Source organism: Triturus cristatus, chromosome 1_2 (assembly GCF_964204655.1).
Source record: "Triturus cristatus chromosome 1_2, aTriCri1.1, whole genome shotgun sequence".
NCBI lineage: Eukaryota > Metazoa > Chordata > Amphibia > Caudata > Salamandridae > Triturus > Triturus cristatus.
Genome location: NC_140580.1, coordinates 719184031 through 719207313, shown reverse-complemented (window position 1 = coordinate 719207313; position 23283 = coordinate 719184031). Strand labels below are relative to the sequence as shown.

General features: G+C 43.5%; 1 protein-coding gene across 1 annotated transcript in view; it reads right to left on the bottom strand.

The window, feature by feature from the left end:
• Nucleotides 1–23283, bottom strand: part of LOC146867899 (reticulocalbin-2-like) — a 192411-nt gene that overhangs the window by 39841 nt on the left and 129287 nt on the right. Inside the window, exon 7 of the mRNA XM_085608611.1 lies at nucleotides 12849–12991. Within this exon, the coding sequence (XP_085464737.1) occupies nucleotides 12849–12991 (143 nt within the window). The remainder of the gene's footprint in view (nucleotides 1–12848; nucleotides 12992–23283) is intronic.

Sequence of the window (23283 nt, the reverse complement as noted above, 5' to 3'; positions counted from 1 at the left end):
GCATCTCAAAGCTGCATGCTTATTGGTGTTTTTATCCCTCGGTGGGTCGCTCAGGTGCGCTGTGTTTTGCAAAGCATGCTGGGCCTTGTAGTTTACCCAAAATGTAATAATTACCCTTCGGTGGGTCCTGCATGAAATCAGTGTCTTAATTTCATTTAATACCCTCTGGTGGGCTCCAGGATAGTAAAAACATGGTTCAATTGGATGGCGCTGCTGTTCCACTGGCCGGGGGTTGCTTAATTCAATCCCTGTGGTCCTCGACATTGAAGTAGTCGGCGGTGCAGTTTTCTACGGCGTGAACAGCCGTAAATATTGTTCACAAGTTTTGTTCACATGCATGAAAACGCACTCGAGCAGCAGCTGTTCATCACGAACCTTTATTTTGAGGAAACCAGCATTTACAGTCCTGAAAATCGATACGCCTGACCGGTTTCGGAGTCCTCCACTCCTTAATCATAGGCAAAACTGGTTCCTGCAGGTAATTTCAAGCATCTCAAAGCTGCATGCTTATTGGTGTTTTTATCCCTCGGTGGGTCGCTCAGGTGCGCTGTGTTTTGCAAAGCATGCTGGGCCTTGTAGTTTACCCAAAATGTAATAATTACCCTTCGGTGGGTCCTGCATGAAATCAGTGTCTTAATTTCATTTAATACCCTCTGGTGGGCTCCAGGATAGTAAAAACATGGTTCAATTGGATGGCGCTGCTGTTCCACTGGCCGGGGGTTGCTTAATTCAATCCCTGTGGTCCTCGACATTGAAGTAGTCGGCGGTGCAGTTTTCTACGGCGTGAACAGCCGTAAATATTGTTCACAAGTTTTGTTCACATGCATGAAAACGCACTCGAGCAGCAGCTGTTCATCACGAACCTTTATTTTGAGGAAACCAGCATTTACAGTCCTGAAAATCGATACGCCTGACCGGTTTCGGAGTCCTCCACTCCTTAATCATAGGCAAAACTGGTTCCTGCAGGTAATTTCAAGCATCTCAAAGCTGCATGCTTATTGGTGTTTTTATCCCTCGGTGGGTCGCTCAGGTGCGCTGTGTTTTGCAAAGCATGCTGGGCCTTGTAGTTTACCCAAAATGTAATAATTACCCTTCGGTGGGTCCTGCATGAAATCAGTGTCTTAATTTCATTTAATACCCTCTGGTGGGCTCCAGGATAGTAAAAACATGGTTCAATTGGATGGCGCTGCTGTTCCACTGGCCGGGGGTTGCTTAATTCAATCCCTGTGGTCCTCGACATTGAAGTAGTCGGCGGTGCAGTTTTCTACGGCGTAGAAAACTGCACCGCCGGCCAGTGGAACCCCCGGCCAGTGGAACAGCAGCGCCATCCAATTGAACCATGTTTTTACTATCCTGGAGCCCACCAGAGGGTATTAAATGAAATTAAGACACTGATTTCATGCAGGACCCACCGAAGGGTAATTATTACATTTTGGGTAAACTACAAGGCCCAGCATGCTTTGCAAAACACAGCGCACCTGAGCGACCCACCGAGGGATAAAAACACCAATAAGCATGCAGCTTTGAGATGCTTGAAATTACCTGCAGGAACCAGTTTTGCCTATGATTAAGGAGTGGAGGACTCCGAAACCGGTCAGGCGTATCGATTTTCAGGACTGTAAATGCTGGTTTCCTCAAAATAAAGGTTCGTGGTGAACAGCTGCTGCTCGAGTGCGTTTTCATGCATGTGATCAAAACTTGTGAACAATATTTACGGCTGTTCACGCCGTAGAAAACTGCACCGCCGACTACTTCAATGACGAGGACCACAGGGATTGAATTAAGCAACCCCCGGCCAGTGGAACAGCAGCGCCATCCAATTGAACCATGTTTTTACTATCCTGGAGCCCACCAGAGGGTATTAAATGAAATTAAGACACTGATTTCATGCAGGACCCACCGAAGGGTAATTATTACATTTTGGGTAAACTACAAGGCCCAGCATGCTTTGCAAAACACAGCGCACCTGAGCGACCCACCGAGGGATAAAAACACCAATAAGCATGCAGCTTTGAGATGCTTGAAATTACCTGCAGGAACCAGTTTTGCCTATGATTAAGGAGTGGAGGACTCCGAAACCGGTCAGGCGTATCGATTTTCAGGACTGTAAATGCTGGTTTCCTCAAAATAAAGGTTCGTGGTGAACAGCTGCTGCTCGAGTGCGTTTTCATGCATGTGAACAAAACTTGTGAACAATATTTACGGCTGTTCACGCCGTAGAAAACTGCACCGCCGACTACTTCTATGTCGAGGACCACAGGGATTGAATTAAACAACCCCCGGCCAGTGGACCAGCAGCGCCATCCAATTGAACCATGTTTTTACTATCCTGGAGCCCACCAGAGGGTATTAAATGAAATTAAGACACTGATTTCATGCAGGACCCACCGAAGGGTAATTATTACATTTTGGGTAAACTACAAGGCCCAGCATGCTTTGCAAAACACAGCGCACCTGAGCGACCCACCGAGGGATAAAAACACCAATAAGCATGCAGCTTTGAGATGCTTGAAATTACCTGCAGGAACCAGTTTTGCCTATGATTAAGGAGTGGAGGACTCCGAAACCGGTCAGGCGTATCGATTTTCAGGACTGTAAATGCTGGTTTCCTCAAAATAAAGGTTCGTGGTGAACAGCTGCTGCTCGAGTGCGTTTTCATGCATGTGAACAAAACTTGTGAACAATATTTACGGCTGTTCACGCCGTAGAAAACTGCACCGCCGACTACTTCAATGTCGAGGACCACAGGGATTGAATTAAGCAACCCCCGGCCAGTGGAACAGCAGCGCCATCCAATTGAACCATGTTTTTACTATCCTGGAGCCCACCAGAGGGTATTAAATGAAATTAAGACACTGATTTCATGCAGGACCCACCGAAGGGTAATTATTACATTTTGGGTAAACTACAAGGCCCAGCATGCTTTGCAAAACACAGCGCACCTGAGCGACCCACCGAGGGATAAAAACACCAATAAGCATGCAGCTTTGAGATGCTTGAAATTACCTGCAGGAACCAGTTTTGCCTATGATTAAGGAGTGGAGGACTCCGAAACCGGTCAGGCGTATCTTTTTTCAGGACTGTAAATGCTGGTTTCCTCAAAATAAAGGTTCGTGGTGAACAGCTGCTGCTCGAGTGCGTTTTCATGCATGTGAACAAAACTTGTGAACAATATTTACGGCTGTTCACGCCGTAGAAAACTGCACCGCCGACTACTTCAATGTCGAGGACCACAGGGATTGAATTAAGCAACCCCCGGCCAGTGGAACAGCAGCGCCATCCAATTGAACCATGTTTTTACTATCCTGGAGCCCACCAGAGGGTATTAAATGAAATTAAGACACTGATTTCATGCAGGACCCACCGAAGGGTAATTATTACATTTTGGGTAAACTACAAGGCCCAGCATGCTTTGCAAAACACAGCGCACCTGAGCGACCCACCGAGGGATAAAAACACCAATAAGCATGCAGCTTTGAGATGCTTGAAATTACCTGCAGGAACCAGTTTTGCCTATGATTAAGGAGTGGAGGACTCCGAAACCGGTCAGGCGTATCGATTTTCAGGACTGTAAATGCTGGTTTCCTCAAAATAAAGGTTCGTGGTGAACAGCTGCTGCTCGAGTGCGTTTTCATGCATGTGAACAAAACTTGTGAACAATATTTACGGCTGTTCACGCCGTAGAAAACTGCACCGCCGACTACTTCAATGTCGAGGACCACAGGGATTGAATTAAGCAACCCCCGGCCAGTGGAACAGCAGCGCCATCCAATTGAACCATGTTTTTACTATCCTGGAGCCCACCAGAGGGTATTAAATGAAATTAAGACACTGATTTCATGCAGGACCCACCGAAGGGTAATTATTACATTTTGGGTAAACTACAAGGCCCAGCATGCTTTGCAAAACACAGCGCACCTGAGCGACCCACCGAGGGATAAAAACACCAATAAGCATGCAGCTTTGAGATGCTTGAAATTACCTGCAGGAACCAGTTTTGCCTATGATTAAGGAGTGGAGGACTCCGAAACCGGTCAGGCGTATCGATTTTCAGGACTGTAAATGCTGGTTTCCTCAAAATAAAGGTTCGTGGTGAACAGCTGCTGCTCGAGTGCGTTTTCATGCATGTGAACAAAACTTGTGAACAATATTTACGGCTGTTCACGCCGTAGAAAACTGCACCGCCGACTACTTCAATGTCGAGGACCACAGGGATTGAATTAAGCAACCCCCGGCCAGTGGAACAGCAGCGCCATCCAATTGAACCATGTTTTTACTATCCTGGAGCCCACCAGAGGGTATTAAATGAAATTAAGACACTGATTTCATGCAGGACCCACCGAAGGGTAATTATTACATTTTGGGTAAACTACAAGGCCCAGCATGCTTTGCAAAACACAGCGCACCTGAGCGACCCACCGAGGGATAAAAACACCAATAAGCATGCAGCTTTGAGATGCTTGAAATTACCTGCAGGAACCAGTTTTGCCTATGATTAAGGAGTGGAGGACTCCGAAACCGGTCAGGCGTATCGATTTTCAGGACTGTAAATGCTGGTTTCCTCAAAATAAAGGTTCGTGGTGAACAGCTGCTGCTCGAGTGCGTTTTCATGCATGTGAACAAAACTTGTGAACAATATTTACGGCTTTTCACGCCGTAGAAAACTGCACCGCCGACTACTTCAATGTCGAGGACCACAGGGATTGAATTAAGCAACCCCCGGCCAGTGGAACAGCAGCGCCATCCAACTGAACCATGTTTTTACTATCCTGGAGCCCACCAGAGGGTATTAAATGAAATTAAGACACTGATTTCATGCAGGACCCACCGAAGGGTAATTATTACATTTTGGGTAAACTACAAGGCCCAGCATGCTTTGCAAAACACAGCGCACCTGAGCGACCCACCGAGGGATAAAAACACCAATAAGCATGCAGCTTTGAGATGCTTGAAATTACCTGCAGGAACCAGTTTTGCCTATGATTAAGGAGTGGAGGACTCCGAAACCGGTCAGGCGTATCGATTTTCAGGACTGTAAATGCTGGTTTCCTCAAAATAAAGGTTCGTGGTGAACAGCTGCTGCTCGAGTGCGTTTTCATGCATGTGAACAAAACTTGTGAACAATATATATATATATATATATATATATATATATATATATATATATATATATATATATATATATATATATATATATATATATATATATGGGGCACATATAATATAGTGTTTCCGGGATCCCGCGCATGGGCGGGAATATTCTATTGCTTATGACTTTGATGAGGATCCATGGAAGAGAACTGGACAAATACATTTATTTTAGTGACCGTACATCGATGATGTTCTAATGATTTAGAATTGGACTGCTGAGAATTTACAGCCATATCAACAGGTTCAATGTTAGTCTGACCCTGAGGTATGAGACAGACTTTTTGGATTTAAGACTATACGTGCACGAGGGAGCTATTAACAGTAATTTTTTTAAAAAGCAACCTGCATGCCACTAGTGCTCACCCAAGTCCACCTTAAATGCCACACCATATGGCGTGAAGGTTAGTGCCCGACAAAATTGCAGTCAGGATCAGGAGTTCCACAAGAGATTACAGGATATCAAACATGACTTTAAGGAACAGGGCTATGATGATCACTGTCTCAATCAAGCTGAAGCAAAAGCAATGCAATTGGACAGAAAGAAAACACTTGCTGTTAATGGGGCACAAAAAGGTAAGAAAGCCCTGAGGAGTAGGGAGACCATTTTCAGTATGCAACATAATATGTACAGCAGTCAAATCTTTTACATTTTGCGTAGGCATTGGCATATTCTGGGTTGCAACACATTACCGGAGGGTATCATGTCATGAAAACCATGGTTGGTTCATCCCAGGGGCACCATGCTGTAAAGAACATTATGCCCAAGTTATGTGAAGGCCAACAAAGCTGGAAGCGGCTTGGGGACTTGGATGCTGAAGAAACCAAATGGTTTCTTTATATCTGGGAGCTGTTCAGCGTGCCATTTAGGACAGAAAAGAACTGTCAAATGTAGTCAAAACACAGGCAGAGTACACATTGAGTTTGTTTATGAGCTACAACACCACATTCACAATTTATATCATAGGATGTGCATGTGGGAAGATCTATATTGGTAGTAGTACGAGACATCGCAAGACAAGTATACAGTAGCACATCAGGGCGATCAAACATCGGGATGAGAGGTATCCGATGGCAATACATATACATAAGGATCACCGAACTAACACACAAATTTGGTTCCATGGAGTTGAACAATTTATTCAACAATGAAAGGGGAGGAAACAGTGAGCAAGTTCTTAGACAGATCGAGGCTAAATAGATATGACAGCTAAGAACTGTTTTGATTGGGTTTAAACACAAATCATGAGTTTCATCCTTTTCTATAGACCCAGACATTTAACTTGTTGTCAATGTTTTCTCTCGTAAACTAATTCCATGGGACAGATTTTTACTATCTGCACTGCGAAGACGATGGAGTACAGGGATCAAATTAGATTTCGTGTAAATTGGATGTAGTAGCATTTGATGTACAGTTGTGCATGTCACCATGACATTTCTCTCTGACCCTACTTTATATGGTTGACGTATAGGCCGGGCCGTCATCTTAGAGAGGCTATATATGTGTTGCAAATGTATCCTGTTATTATTCCAGCATTGCCAAGTCGTATATTCATGCTTTATGGTTGTCCTATGAATATGTCATAATGGCTGCCCTAAAATTATAACATTACCATAACTATATCCATCAAGTCATATATCTTGCCTGAATGCCACTAGTGTAAATGCTTATTTCCTCCTAGGAAGGTAATAAGTGATGACACCCTTGCGATGAAAAAATGTGGCCTAAAATATATTAAAACATCCAAGTGTGATCATTATGTCTCCCTTCCACTACATAAGATCAGGTCAGACCAGACGTAGTCCGGCCATTTTCAGTTAAATGTCATCTCAACATCACAAGTACCCGTTCATCTGTCCTAGCCACACAGCGGAGGCTGTTGAGTCACATCTTTCCTCAATATATGGCTCCACCTTGACAAATAAGGTGTTACAGTTGGATATAGCTATTGTTATCATATTGTGTTGCCTTTTTGGACTCTTTCCATTTAAGGTTTTATTCTGACAAACTTGACTTTGAAGTTGAGTAGAATGAATTCTATCAAGCCCACTATTTCGTCTCACGACAGCACCTTAACATTGCAAGGGACTTATCATTTTCCGACTTTCCTAGGAGGAAGCATGCATTCACACCAATGACATTCGGGTGAGATGTACCACTCGATGGATATAAGAAGATCACTATTGTATTTTTTGGGCACCATTGTGCACTTAAACGTCATAGGATAATTAAAAACATATATATATGCAGCTCAGTAATGTTGGAATAATAATAGGATACATTGACCACGTATATATATAGCATCTTTAAGATAGTGGCCATACTACAAAGGCAGTTGAGTTACGACTTTCCTCTATATATAGCTTCACCTGGACAAATAAGGTGTTAAGGTTGGACATATTTACTGTTATTACGTCTGTTTGTTATTTTGGATTTGTTGTATATGTGGTTTTATTCTGACAAATAGGACGTTAAAGTGGGTACAATGATTGGTATTGTGCCCACTTCTTCGTTTCATGAATACGGCTGAGATTATCTCGATGGTCGCATCATAGATATCTGAATTGTATGGTAAAGTTAGACCTTCTTGTCCAACAATGGTCTCACCTGGGTAAACATGATGTTAAGGGAATTGTTGTCTCTTAGGTTAATTGCTCTCCCCATTTGTAACCTTTACCAACATGTAACAACCGGACGTTCATTTTAACTATTTTTCGACCGGTAACACTTACCAACATGACCGAACATAACGGACATGGACTTTGAGCTTTCACATCACTTCATATAGCAACCCTGGGTGCAGTTCCATATTCAAAGTAGTTATTCCCTATCTTTAAATATCTATTATTATTATGTATTGGGGACAACCTGACATGACTATCTTTATGCAACGTGCATGGGTCTTTAAATTGCATTGGTTAAGATGGCAGCCATTAACACAACTTAAATACAGCTTACACTTGCAAACTCCACAGGTACTCGTAATTGACCGGGTTTTAAATTACGGCCGTTCACTAGAGTGAGACTTTTCGAATTAGCCATTTCCGCACGACTGGCCCCATTCTACACGCATGGTAAGAATGGGAATTTCGTTTGTTTAGAGATGTGTACTTCTGTATCAAGCAATGGTTTAAGGTACTTATGGGTACATTAACAGGGTTTGCACTACGGATGTATGGTTACTATGCAACTTAGGGGGACAATATGGTGTGTTCATTCATTAACAAGACAGGTGTCCCTGAGGCGGTGCTGTACATTCTACGATTTGCTGAAGGGGCCCTTTAGTACAAGTTTGGGGAAATAATTAAATTCAGTTCAAACGGATACTGCAACATACTGACCGTTTGAGAATGTATGGATCTTTTAATGAATTGAGTGGCCTCTTCTTAGGGAAGAGGTATTGTATTGATGGTCCCCTGCGTAAAGTAACATGGGTGCCATTATAGGAGCACAATACAATCAACAGTATAACATTGTAAATGTTGAACTAGGATGCAAATGAGTGACATTGGTTGATCATGTCCACTTGTGCTCATGTGGAATGTGTGATGTAGCAATAGTGTTTCCTTTAATTGGAATCATATTGGCTAGCCCCCCCTTTTTAAAAAACAAAAATATAGCCGTGGCTGCCGTAAATTCTCATTCTGGCCGCTCACTCAATACAGATATGGGGAATTCCCTCAACAGAACATCCATAAACTGACAAGCGTAATACCCTTGGGGTACAATTGTAATTTCTGAATTAATGATGTGAGTCTTATAACATGTAACACGGTAAAAAATTTGGGTGGCGGAATGCAGCATTGCAAGAATAGGGGGAAAAACAAGAAATCTGTGTTTGTCAAATATTTTGAGAAATAGGGATGTAAAAGAAAGGTTATGTTGGAAGATGTAATTGCTTTCTCCTCTTCATACTCTTGATAGATTTTGATGTCGACATGGGTTGCACTTTATATGCTGACAACTAGCGCATAGATTGACCTGTGGGATTAATACATAACGACATGAGGTACACTAATCAATATTTGGTTTTAAAGAACTATTGAGGTCCCCTTTGAAAAATGAAGGACAGTTTGCTCAATGATTCTCACTAATTCTCCCATTGTCTGTTGGAGGTGACATTTGATAGATCTGATCTGATTTCACACTTAACCCCATCAAAATCAATTGATGTCTTGGTAAAGGCCTCTAACAAAATCTTCTCTTTTAGCGCGTAGGTAAGAAAGTTCACCAATATCCTCCTTGGCCTAGTTCTGTTAGTATTTAATCTATATGGGATCCTGTGGATCCTTTGAAGGTCCTTGATTCTTAAACCAAAACGTGACAGATAGGCAAGAACAAGGATAGGACCATGTAGCAATGAAGGCATCAATGGGTGCAGCATTAAATGGCAGCAAGTTCTCCAACAACATCTGTTTGTGTCTCAATGGAGGGCAAGTGCAGATCTACCACCTTAGTTGCCCTCTGGACCACTGCTGCAAACAAGGCACTTTAGGTTGCCCATGTCGCAAGTCAAGTTTTGTTTAAGAGTAGGTGCCTAGTTCACTGAAAGTTTGTGAATCTGACCATAGTTTATCATCAGTATACTGAAGGGGGAGAAATCCATCAAAATCATATTGGTTCTGGGGCACCCTAGCTGTTTCTTTTATAGGGTCGGAGTCAGAGCCAAAAAAACAATGGAGTCTCTGCTAATAGTTGAGCTACGGCAGAAGCATTGGGTTAGAGTCAGGATGCATGATAACCAGTTAGGCATTTGTGATCTTGTGGCACAACATCGGTCGATCTCAGGCAGACGTTGGTTCAAATGTCAGCAACGGGACTTCCACTGGTACCGGTAGTTTCCATATTGGCACCAGTGTTACAGGAACTGGCGTGGATCCTTGGGCCAGTGTGGAAGTGTGTATCAGAGTCTTTGTGGACCTGGTAATGGATCTCAAGGGTACATCACCAAGTAGGACCCACTGACGGTAATCTGACTGGAGGCCCCTTTACAGGTCTGTGGGGCTTAAAGGCGCACCAGAGGTAGACATAATCACTCTGAAGATATGTAGCATGGCCTTCATGAAGGACGTTATATGCTGCAGGGTCGACCATGGTCGAGAAAAATGTGAGCTAGGCAGACCAGCTTACAAAGCAGTTCTGAAACTCTGAACTCTGAAAAAGTGCAGTTTTTATCTTGACACACTCAGGCTTTCTACTCTGCGCATCGGTGGTGGGATGGGGCGAGTCCCGCTGTGCCTATTTCTGTTTGGGCTTGGACTTAGACTTACCCAAAGATTTTGAGCAAGAAGAGGATCGTTTGGGGGAACGGCCGTGTGACCGGGACCTGACCCACAACCTGAAAAGGGAGTAACAGCTGTCCTGGATCATCTGTGGGTAAAACAGGGAACACAAGTCACGATGCAAAGCTTGTGACTGGAGCCCAAACTACAAAGACAAATCGTGTGCAAGATAGTCAACATCTATTTCCGGCACACTCGGCATGGTTTAAAACAAGCAGTTGTCAGAGGGGACATAATTCCCTAGCACACTAATACTTTTGGAAATCATCAGAAAAATGACAAAAGACAGGATGATAGTAATGGACTATAGGTCTTCCTGCCGAGACAAAGATCAAATATGAAAGCACGCAAAACTATAAAGCTTGAAATATCACTGGCGAGATGGCACAGAAAACACAGTCTGCAATGATGTTTCGTGAATGAATCCCAAACAAGGACAATTTTACAACTAGGCATAAGGCTTTCATCATAACTCAGAAATTTATCACCTCAGATTAGGCACTCAAAACCCACTCTTCTTACATCCAGTAAAATATAAATGTTTTAGATGTAGGTTATTTTAGGTATCAATGGTTGGCCCTCTGAAACTCACCCACTTTCCCCTCTGCACCAGAGACAAGTTTTAAAGTAGAAAAAGACCCTGATCACACATCTCTTCAGAAAGGCTTTTGGCCTGAACGCTACCCGCAACACAAGCTCCAGTGATCTCTCATTTTAATGCAATCATTATGTCCGTTGATTTTCCCATCTTCAATTCTTTATACCCTATTTCCCTGAATAAAAAATAAATAAATACATTAACCAAGAAGGTCCCTACTCAGAAAGCATGTTTAAATGTAAAGCTGCTTATTTTGAAGTTGGAAATCCCAAGATGAAGTTCAGGCACATCAGTGATTTTAAATTAGGATTTTGAGACTTGTAATTGTTATCTTAAGTATGTGCAGTATGCTACTTTTTGTTCACTTCAGAAAAAGAAGAAAATACAGCAAGGTGATGGAAGGAAAGGCCAGAGTCCAATCAGGTGCTACAATAGAACTGTCCCATTTTCAACCCATGTTCATTGCTAAGTTCATTTAAAGGCCAGTTTGAATAGTCCCATTTTCAGATGTTTCTGTGAGTCACATGTCACTGGGTTTAGATTTCAAGTGTAGGCAGAAAGTATTCCAGTTTGGGTCTTTTTTCCAGATCCTCACTGTAGGGCTCATGCAGCTGCACAGAAAGATGCCAGGTTCTGGAGGGATAATACAATTTTAGAATAGTAAGTGTAGTGGACAGGGAACTTGACCTCAATCTTAATCCTGGCAACCACTCGGTGCCAATGGAGAGCTTTAAGGGCAGGTTAGTTGTGGTTCCACTTACGAAGTTTCTGGTTCATTGCGGCTCCTTAGCTCCGAAGTATTTGAAGCCTGGCACTGCGATTATTGGAGAAGTCAGACTTAATGATAATACAGTGGTCAAGGAAAGTCAGGAAAATGGCTTACATAAGAGCAACTCTGTGGTAAGTGTCAAGAAGTGGGGGTATTTTTTGAAGACAGAGCAGCCATTTACCACTTGTTGACATGAGGGGCAAAAGTGATATCAGCGTCAAATAGTATCCTCAGACTCCTTAATTTTGTGAGATTTATGGCATTAGTTCACTTTTGAAACCTGGGTCCCTGCAAACATTGACTAGCACAAAATAAAGAAAAAATGTGTTGCTGCTTAGGCATTTTGGTCTGTATTTTAGAAAGAACGTAGATCAAATTGGAAAAATTGTATCTAATGAAACAGCCTTTGGCCTTTGGTTCAAGCAGTGTTACACTAAATGGTTTTAATTGCTTTGTTTCCCTTCTCATTTAACTGTAGCATTGGTTAACAATTCTGAGGAGGGCACACAAATTCTGATGATTATATAGGATCTCTTCCCATGTTCTTTGTGATAAATATTGTATGTTTGAATAGAGAGACACGCTGTTTTCTTTATAAACCTGCAATTACTCATTGCTTTAACTTTCCCCGAAGGCTTTGGTTAACACTAATATTTTTGTTTTATAGATTTTGCAGAACCTTTTAATTTATTTTACTTATTACTTTGCTTAACCACAATCAAATATTTTTACTTTTTCTACATTCAAGCTTCTGTTAATTTTTTTATATAGGATAATTACCTGAAATAAACACGTTTAATGACAATCAAACCATAGAGGATAAAAACAAAATTCTTAATCATTTCAACCCACCTTCCTGGCTGGCCTGTGCCTGCTACTATTGTTTCTCAACCACCACACATCTCCCTATACAGAATTTGCATTGCACAATTAAAACTCTGATACATCAATCTGATTGGCTTTTATAGATAACCAAATTCAGTAGGATGCCATGACTTCTGTTAAAGTGCTTATTCTAATAGTCAAGCAGTCCTTTCTCTCATACAGTACCTCTTCTTGTGCAATACCCTCGTTATTGGGAACTATCCAAGACAGTAGTTCTTCAGGGTTCAGTTGCCCATCACCATCTTTGTCATAATCATTTACGAATCGGTCCTTCTCAACGAGGATCCATTCTGGATCATCCTTTGCTTCTAAAACAGAAAAGGAAGGACAGATTAAATCTTGTACAGAGAAAATGATTTCCTTTCATTTTACTAATAGAGGTGGATATCCTCATAACTAGACTAAAGTCAATGTATGTTCTGTGGTTTCATGTCTTAAACATATTTAGTTTTTCTGACTTTTCAGCATGCCCGAGTCATATTCTTTTTATTGCTGAGAACCTGGGATGCTTTTTCTTTTACTCTTCAAACTGATATTGTTACTAAAAGATTACAGTTGAGTGTATATGGCTGAACAGCCTAGCTATGATATAATCAAAATGTATATTTCTTGAGCTCAAAGTAGTACTGGGTAAAGACTCATAGAATCGCACACAGTTTTGATAACTTGCACATCGATTACTCCAGAACAAATACACTTTTAATAAATCAGTGGGGATATCACTCATTCAGGATGGCTGGCAAAACCCAAAACTACATATAAGGCAATAGTTATTTGTAAACAAGTCTCACAAAAGCTTAGCATAGATCGGTGGGGTCCATCATAAGTCAGGGTGGCCTGGATCCAGACTAGATGATCAGGATATCTGTCTTAGACACATTTTCATATAATTAATCTAAGTGGGACTTATTTACAATTACTCAGCTAAGGGGGGGGGAGGGGAGCGGTACTCAGCTCAAAAACACAATCTGGGATCAGCTTCACAGTCAGAGTTGAAGGAAAAGTAAAGTGGTCACAGAAAACATGGTAGATAAGGAAGCTGGTGAAAAAGAGGCAACTTGGGACAGCCTTTAGGTTGGTGTTTAAATGTTATGGGGAGGGTTCTCCAGGAAAACTATATTTCTTTAAAAAAGTGGTTGCTGGGAATTTAGTACGGGAATAACACCAATGTGGATGACAAAAGAATGACATGTTTGACTTTGTAATAAAGGGTCATTAAAACTCCTAGCATTTACATCTTAATATTCCTTAAAATAACATGCCAGTGCCCATTAGGCAAGCTGATACATAAAACCTTCAAATAGGAAAACAATCAACTACCTGATTAGGCTTGCAGATGTGCCTGACGGTCCATCTTTCCGGTGCCACATCTAGACTAAATGCTTCATCTGATTAAAGGAGTTTCCGTGACCACGGTCTTCAATGCTTTTGTGAACATCCTTGCCTCTTTAGTGCTCAGACAAGGGCTGGCTGCCCTCAGGACTCAATCATTCCCAAAGTCTCCCCAGGAAGACATATCTTATCTACAGTCTGAGCTCCTTGCGGTTTCTTTGACTGACCATTACTGCTCTTAGATCCTTGCTCTTACCTCTGTACATGCAATTTGCAGCGGTCACTTTCTGGCTCTGACACCACCACAGGGGTCTTCAGTGAAGGTACCTTCCACCTACCCGCCTCTCTGCCATCAACCAAGGGTGGGCTATTTTCTTGACTCTACACAATTCTGGGGATTATTAATGGAGGCAAGTGTCCGCATGCACATGTACAGATCTCATGGGTAGGTAGGTCAGTACCCGCGTTCTCTGCCTTTGCACCCTGGCTTAGTATATAATGTCAAATCATAGGATGCACCTACGGGGGCTTCCAAGTAGCAATCTTATGAGCCAATGGCACTGCCCTTCTCACTCAAGCGAGGAAGGTGTCCTCACCACTTTCATATTTTAACTGCAACCATCTTGGCTGCCTTATTAGCTATTTCTTTCTTGCCATTATGCCTCTTTATTTCTCACACACCATCTCATTATCCTTCTTATGCCCCAAGCAACCTTGCCTTTCTAACCTCATAATTGAGATTGCCTCCTGTGTTTTTCCAATAACAAGCCTTGGTAATAGGAATTCATGTGCTGGTGTCATTTGAGATGTCATCAGTGATGTCACTGACCATGTCATGGGTGATATAATATGTGACGTCATCAGCAGTGCATTGCGGGGGCGTGAGTTATAGTTAGCTCAACTAACTATAACGGCCGATTTTCTCTTGTTTTGCACGAGTGAAATGTCCAACTAACTACAACGTCCCTGAAACCTGTGTTTTTTTCAGTGAATTTCCCAGGTTTTTTAAATGCAAATTTCTAACTATAACGTCCCTGAAACCTGTTTTTTCAGTGAATTTCAAAGGTTTTTCAAATGCTAATTTCTAGCTATAACATCCCTGAAACCTATATTTTTTTTTAGTGAATTTCAAAGGTTTTTTAAATGCGAATTTCTAACTATGCCTACAGAGGTAGGACATGTGCAGAAAGAGGAAGAAAGGTGCAGAAAGAAGCAACAGAAATGCAGAAATAGGCAACAGAAGTCCAGAAAGACGGAGAAAAGTGCGGAAAGATGCAAGAGATATGCAGAAAGAACCAACAAAGGTGCGGAAAGAGGCCTTGTTGCAAAGTCATCCAGTGCCCCCAACTTTTTGCTGACTGGTACAGGTGGTAACTGACTGACTAACCAGGGCCGGAGCCAGTACTATGCTGAAAGACACCTAGAATACAGTGAAAACACCTACATACACTAGGGCACACTATGGGTTGGGGTACCCCCGTGATTGGCATGCTTTCCCCTGTAAGGCCCTAGTACATAATACGGCAGGGGGAATAAAACTACATCTAACCCAGGGGTGCAGAAAGAGGAAAGAGAAGTGCAGAAAGAAGCAAGAGAGGTGCAGAATGAGAAAGGAGGGGTGCAGAAAGAGGCAAGAGGGGTGCAGAAAGAAGCAGGGGCAGTGCAGAATGAACCAACAGAGGTGCAAAAACAGGCAAGACAAGTACAGAAAGAGGTAGGAGAGGAACACGAAGAGGCAAGAGGTACAGAAAGAAGCAGGAGGGGTGCAGAAAGAAGGAAGAGAAGTGCAGAAAGAGGCAAGAGAATTGCTGAAAGAAGCAACAGAAGAGTAAAAAGAAGCAAGAGAAATGCAGAAAGAGGCAGGTGAGGTGCAGAAAGAAGCAAGAGAAGCGCAGAAAGAAACAACAGAGGTGTAGAAAGAGGCAAGAGTGGTGCAGAAAGAGGGAAGAGAGGAGTAAAAAGAGGCAAAAGAGTTGCACAAAGAGGGAAGAGGGATAAGGAAAGAGGCAAGGGGGTGCAGAAAGAGGCAGGTGAGGTACACAGAGGCAGGAGGGTACAGAAAGAAAGAAGTGCAGAAAGAAGCAACAGAGGTGCAAAAGGAAGCAAGAAGGGTGCAGAAAAAGGTAGGAGAGGTGCATAAAGAAGCAAGAGAGGTACACAAAGAGGCAGGAGGGTACAGAAAGAAAGAAGTGCAGAAAGAAGCAACAGAGGTGCTGAAAGAGGCGCAAAGGGTGCAGAAAGAGCAAGAGAAGTGCAGAAAGAACCAACAGAGGTACAAAAAGAGGCAAGAGAGGTGCAGAAACAGGCAGAAAAGGTGCAGAAAGAGGGACCAGGGGTGCAGAAAGAGGCAAGAGTGGTGCAGAAAGAGAAAAAGGGTTGCAGAAAAAGGCAAGAGTGTGTAGAAAGAAGCAAGTGAGGTGTAGAAAGATGAAAGAGAGGTGCAGAAAGACGCAAGAGAGGTGCAGAAAGATGCAAGAGAGGTGCAGAAAGAGGCAAGAGAATTGCTGAAAGAAGCAACAGAGGTGTGGAAAGAAGCAAGAGAGGGTGCAGAAAAAGTTAGGAGAGGGGCATAAAGAGGCAAGAGAGGCACAGAAAGTGGCAGGAGGGGTACAGAAAGAAGGAAGAGAAGTGCAGAAAGAAGCAACAGAGATACAGAAAGAGGAAAGAGGTGCAAAAAAGTGAAGGGTGCAGAAAGAAGCAAGAGAGGTGCAGAAAGAAGCAAGAGAAGTGCAGAAAGAAGCAAGAGAGATGCAGAAAGAGGAAAGACAAGTGCAGAAAGAGACAAGGGTGCAGAAAGAGACAGCAGGGGTGCAGAAAGAGGCAAGAGGGGTGCAGAAAGAGGCAAGAGCAGTGCAGAAAGAGGCTAGAGGGGTGCTGAAAGAGAAGTGCAAAAAAGAAGCAACAGAGGTGCAGAAGGAGGCAAGAGAAGTGCAAAAAGAGGCAAGAGTGGTGCAAAAATAGCAAAAGAGGTGCAGAAAGAGGCAATAGCAGTGCAGTAAGAAACAACAGAGGTACAGAAGAAGGCAAGAGGGGTGCAGAAAGAGGCAAAAGCAGTGCAGATAGAACCAAGAGACATGCAGGAAAAGGGAAGAACGGTGTAGAAAGAGGCATTCACGGTAAAGAAAGAAAAAAGGGAAGTGCAGAAAGAAGCAACAGAGGTGTAGAAAGAGGCAAGAGTGGTACAGAAAGAGGTAAAAGAGTTGCGGAAAGAGGGGTGCAGAAAGGCAAGACGGGTGCAGAAAGAGGCAGGTGAGGTGCAGTAAGAGGCAAGAGAGGTGCAGAAAGAGGCAAGAGAATTGCTGAAAGAAGCAACAGATGGGTAGAAAGAAGCAAGACGAGTGCAGAAAGAGGCAAGTGATATGTAGAGGCAAGAGAGGTGCAGAAAGAGGGGATACAAGTGCAGAAAGAGACAACAGGAGTGCATAAAGAAGCAAGACAGGTGCAGAAAGAAGCATGGGAAGTGCAGAATGAAGCAAAAGGGGTGCAGAAAGAGGCAAGAAGTGTAGAAAGAAGCAACAGAGGTGCAGAAGGAAGCAAGAGAACTGCAGAAAGAGGCAAGAGAGGTACTGAAAAAGGGAACAGCGGTGTACAAAAAAAGCAAGTGAGGTACAGAAAGGCAACAGAGGGGCAGAAAGAAGTAAAAGAGGTGCAGAAAGTAGAAGAGATGTGCAGAAACAGGCAAGAGAAGTGGAGATAGAGAAAGAAAGGTGCAGAAAGGAACAGAAATACTGAAAGAGGCAAGAGAGGAGCAGAAAGAAGAAAAAGTGGCTTGTACACCATTAATACCAATTTAACACCTACATTTAGCAATAAGTAACAGGTGACATTTCTAGGTTTGCAAAGGCCCTTCCACCACGATGTCACACTTGTCACTGCATTTTTGGTAACGTTTGAGCTAGAAACAATGCTTTTTGTGTTCAAATCTGCAGATTAGGCAGCAGATGATGGATTATGTGGCTAATGCGGAAAATGTATAATTGTGCAAAAGACGGTGCAGCCAAACAGTTGCATAATTCCAGTGGTCCTGCTCATACCTCTGACGAGGTCCAGAAGTGCTCCTCAGTGATTCCTTCTTTTTTTGGTCTCATTGACTTCATGATTTAGCTTCTATGGAAACGAGGAAGACTAAACCTGACGTTACCACTCCACAACACAGACTACCATACCACATAATTACTCTCCATAACACATAATCCCATTTTACAGAATTCCTATACACCAAATACCACATACTTTCTATCATAATTTTACTGCACAACATACCACATAATTCCACTACACACAAAGTACATCCACTCCACTTAACCTCTTCAGTGCCCATGACGAGATAGTCTAGTCATGGAGCACGGTTGCGCTGTGCCCATGATGAGACTATCTCGTCATGAACCCCACCCACTAGTGCAACGCCCGGCACAGGAGGGGAAAGGGCATGGCACTGAAGGGGTTAAAAAAACATTAGGAAAAAACTTTTAGATTTACAACACCAATAGCTCTAATTCTTGCAAATGCGAGACCTATTGCATTACAAATGCTTCTTTAAATGGTAGTCGCATTTGCAGAGTGGTGGAGAAAGGGGGCTGGGCCTCCAACCAGGGCTCAGGAATTCCGCTGCATAGGACTTACAGGAGGCATCAGGAGGGATTCTTGGTCCCCAAAGTCCCTCAGGAGTAAAGTGGACTTCATCACCCAACCAGTACTGTGCCAGGAAGCGCGTTTGCAGAGTAGTGGAGAAAGGGGGGCGTGGCCTCCGAAGACCTCTTAGCAAATCCACTGTGTGGGACTTAGTGGAGGTAACAGAAGAGGTGTAATGGCCTCCAAGGACAACCTTGGAGACCAACTACCCCTCCTATTACCTCCAGTAAGTTCCACACAGCAGCATTGCTAAGTTGTCATAGCAGGGCACACCCCCTATCCCCACCACTCTGCAAACGCGCTCCCTGACCCGCTCTTGGATATGGATTAAAGTCCACTTCGCTGCTAAGGGTCCTTAGGGGACAACTAGCCCATCTGATACCTCCAGTATGCCCCAGACAGTGGGATTGCTGATAGGTGGACACAGGCCACGCCCCCTTTGTCCACCACTCTGCAAATGCGCCTCTTGGTGCACTCTTGGTTGGGGGATGAAGTCCCCTTGCCTGCTGAGGGTCCCTAGGGGCCAACTAGCCCATCAGGTACCTCCAGTAAGCCCCACACAGCTGGAATGCTGAGAGTGGTCCGAGTCCACGCCCACTTTATACACCATTCTGCAAATGCACCTCCTGGTGCACTGCTGCTTGGGGGATGAAATCCAATTGTGTCCTGAGGTCCTCAGGACATAAGAGGACCTCATTGCCCAGAGGCGCGTTTGCAGAGTGGTATAAAAACAGGGGCGTGGCCTAGGACCACCTCTCAGCAATATGTGGGGCTTACTGGAGGTTCCTGATGGCCTTGTTGGCCCCAGGGCCCCTCACTAGCAACAGGGACTTAATCCCCCAACCAAGAGCGCACCAGGAGCCACATTTGCAGAGTGGTGGACAAAGAGGGCATGGCCCCCCTTCCCTGGGCCACTTTTGGCCCCGGGGACCCTATGCCCCGGGGCCTGGCAGCCTTGTTTTTTAAAAAGAAATTAGGGAGGGGGGGGGGCCACGTGGACCCCATCAGAGGCCAATTATTGCCTTAGGGACCCCATTCCCCGGGGCCTGGTCAGCGTTCTTTTTTTTGTAATTATTTTTTGTTTGGAGGGGGGCCGCGTGGCCGCCCTCCTCAGGCCATCTTTGTCCCTGGGGTCCCAATCCCCCGGGACCGACCATCTGTTTTTTAAAAAATTGCTATTTTAATTAAAGGGGAGGGGGCCGAGTGGCCCCCCCTCCCAGGCCACTTCTGGCCCCGGGGACCCCATCCCCTGGGGTCAGCCCTCAGCAATGGGGACTGTGGGGGGGGGGGGCTAAGATGCAGCTCCCCTTGCCCAAAGGCAATTCTGCTTTACTTTTTGGAAGTGAGAGCAGGCTTCTAAAAAGCAAAGCAGCGTTTGCTATGGCAGGGCGGGAGCTGTTATGGCTCCTACTCTGCCATAGCAAACGGCAATGTCCCAGGGGTGGGCACCCCAGGACATTGCAGGACCCGGCCCAGGAGGGTGGCGGTCCCCAGAGCCATCGAGGGCTCCAGGAGGGGGGCCTCCTCCCTTCCTCAAATTAGCCCCTTGAGTGAAGTGTGCCCCAGGGAGGAGGAGCCCCCACGACACTTTTTAAATTTTATTTAGACCCCAGGGAGATGGCGGTCCCCAGGGCTTAGGGGGGCTGTGAGGCCCCCCGAACATAATTAAGAATGCCCCGGGGAGGTTGCGATTCCCAAGGCAGCATGGGGGGCAGGAGCCCTCCCACGCATTTCTTTCAAACAAGCCCCGGGGAGGTGGTGATCCCCGGGGCTTTGGGGAGGCCCGTGTGCCACCGCATATTTTTTCAAATGCCCCGGGTAGGTGGCAGTCCCTAGGGATGTGGGGGCCCCCGCGGGCCAATCAGAGGTCAGCTCGTGCTTGGGAGGAGTCGCGAATCCTCCGCAGTACTCAAATATCGATATTTTTATTTTTTGAATTTTTCCAGGAACTACTGAACGGATTTACACCATTTAAAGTTTCTAAACGAAGAGCTACCTTTTTGCATATTTGGTGTTATTCCGTTCAGCAGTTCAGGCAGTAGCCTGTTCCAAAATTTCCTTTGGAAATTAACATGGAGAAAACGCATTTTGGGACCCCCTTTTTTCCCTCAGCCCCCGCTTGGCGACTCACTGCCAAACTTTCAAGACAGGAACTGACCTGAGCTGGTCATTAGTTTGGAGAATTTCGTGAAGATTCGTCAAACAGTGTCAAAGACATTGGCAAATCAAAAAACGCTTTTCCTATGGATAATAGGTCCTAACTATAACTACCTACTGGCAACTGCCAGTAGGTAATTTATTTATATATATATATTATTATATGGAAGGGGGATGAGAAACAGGCTGGTGAGTTTATTCATTGCATCAATGATAATACTGTCAATTTGAAGTTCACCTCACATATAAGTAGGGGATCCACAGAATTTTTAGATGTGCGAGTGTATGTAAAAGAAGGGAGGTTAGCGACCACCTTACACAGAAAAGCCACAGCTGGAAATGTCACACTTCATGCCAGTAGTGCGCATCCACAGCACTTGATTAAGAATATCCCCTACGGAGAACGTTTACGCATAAAAAGAATCTGTAGCACACAAGAAGATCTTGAAGTGTGTACAGAAGAGGCGCTAAGCAGATTCAAACAGAGAGGGTATGACAACAAAGTTTTAACTGAGGCAGAAAGTAAGATGAAGGAAAGAACAAGGGAATCTTTGTTTTCCAATCATAGTACAAAAGGAAATGGTGCTGATGTTAACAATGCCCCCAGACTTATTATCACCTATAACAAACAAAAAAGGAAGATTCGATCCATAATCAAACATAATTGGCCAATTGTGTTGACGGATGGGGTATTGGCTCCGAGGCTCCCTGCCCAACCTGTGATTACATACAGAAAAGGCCCCTCAATGCGTACTCAAATTGTGAAGAGCAGCCCAGAACTGTCTAAAGCCACCATGTGGCTGCAACCGAAACGGGGTTTCACCAAATGCTCTTCCTGTAGGGCCGGCAGATTTGGGGAAAATACAACTCATTACACCACTCCTTTCAGCCCGGATAGAATTGCTATCCAGGGCAAATTCAACTGTAGAACAGAGTATGCAGTGTATATTTTGTCATGCACCTGCGGCCTTAGGTATGTGGGAAGTACCAAGCTGCAGGTGCATGTCTGAATTCTGCAGCATCTACGAGCCATCATGAATAATGACACTATTTATCCGGTGGCTCGCCATTTCAAACAGATGCATGATAACAACCTTAACTGTTTGAAATATTTTGTGGTGGCAGCGGTTCAAAAATTACAAAGAGGTGGTGACAGGGAAAGGAAATTAAGGCAGATGGAGTCCTGTATGATTTTTGAGCTAGATAGTAAGTTCCCCAATGGTTTAAATAATACTGAGGCCTTACACTATTTTTTATAAAACCACATTCTGTTATAAAAGATGAGTGAGCTTAAAGATCATTGTGTTATGGTCCCCAAATGACACTGATCTGACATTCATGGAATACAGAGACAGGACTATAGCAAAGAATGTAATAGTTGTTTCTGTACAAACTGCAAACATCCGGGCCCAACACCAGATGGCGATCTATGCACAGTGTATAATCTACAGCTCATATGCCTCGAACATAATTTTTTAGATATGGCTTTTATGATGGTATTTTTAATTAAGGATTTAGCGCTTGCACTTTAAGTGGCCTAGTTGGCCAGATTCAGCACTTTTGCACATTAAGCACTTTACGGTTGTACTGCATACTTTGCACAGTATATAGCACTTTACAAATAGGCATTTTTGCACAGGATGGAATATCATTAGGTAACAATTCCCTGCATTATGGCTTGAGTTGCTACCAAATTTGCGACGAGTACCTGCACAGTTTGCACAGTTAGAAATAACACTATGTTTACAATGAACAATAAATTGTACACATATGAGTTGACCGTGCGACTAAGCATTAGGCAGGAAGAATACATTTTACCATATTGCACAGTAAGAAATAACGTTATATTTACAATGTTGTATATATATGTTTTTAATGTGCCAAGGAGCATTAGGCAGAAATCATGGATTTTACCATTGTACTAATAATGTTTTTTATAGAGGCAACAATTTATATTGGCGAATCATTGCGTAAAAGAATCGCACAATGCAATTTCAAATATATTTATATATGAAGAAATTTTGGTTGGAAATCGCAAACATACTAAGCCAGGTAATAAGGGAATTTGTGAATAAGAATGTGTAAAAAAAGAATATGATGATAATTGAAAAATGGTTATGCTAACATACAGAATGTGCAAAGCAAAAAAACGTTAAAAAGAGAAAAAGAAAACAGACCAACTGTGTATGAAGAATTAGTGCTAGTATGTTTTCTATGTTCACATACCACGAGGGGTGAAAGCACAGCATATTTAAACATGGCGAACGTCTTCCTTTGTAACGAGATCAAGGGCAAGTGTTGCCTGAAACGCGTCGTTCTGAGGAGCAAATAAAAAGATCTTTATGCCAAAGATTTCCAGTGGTTCGTGTATTCTCTGTTGGCCTGTCTTAGATGTGGTGGTGCGGAGAAACTGAGTTTGTTCATTGAGATATATATATATATATATATATATATATATTCACTGAAAAAAACATAGGTT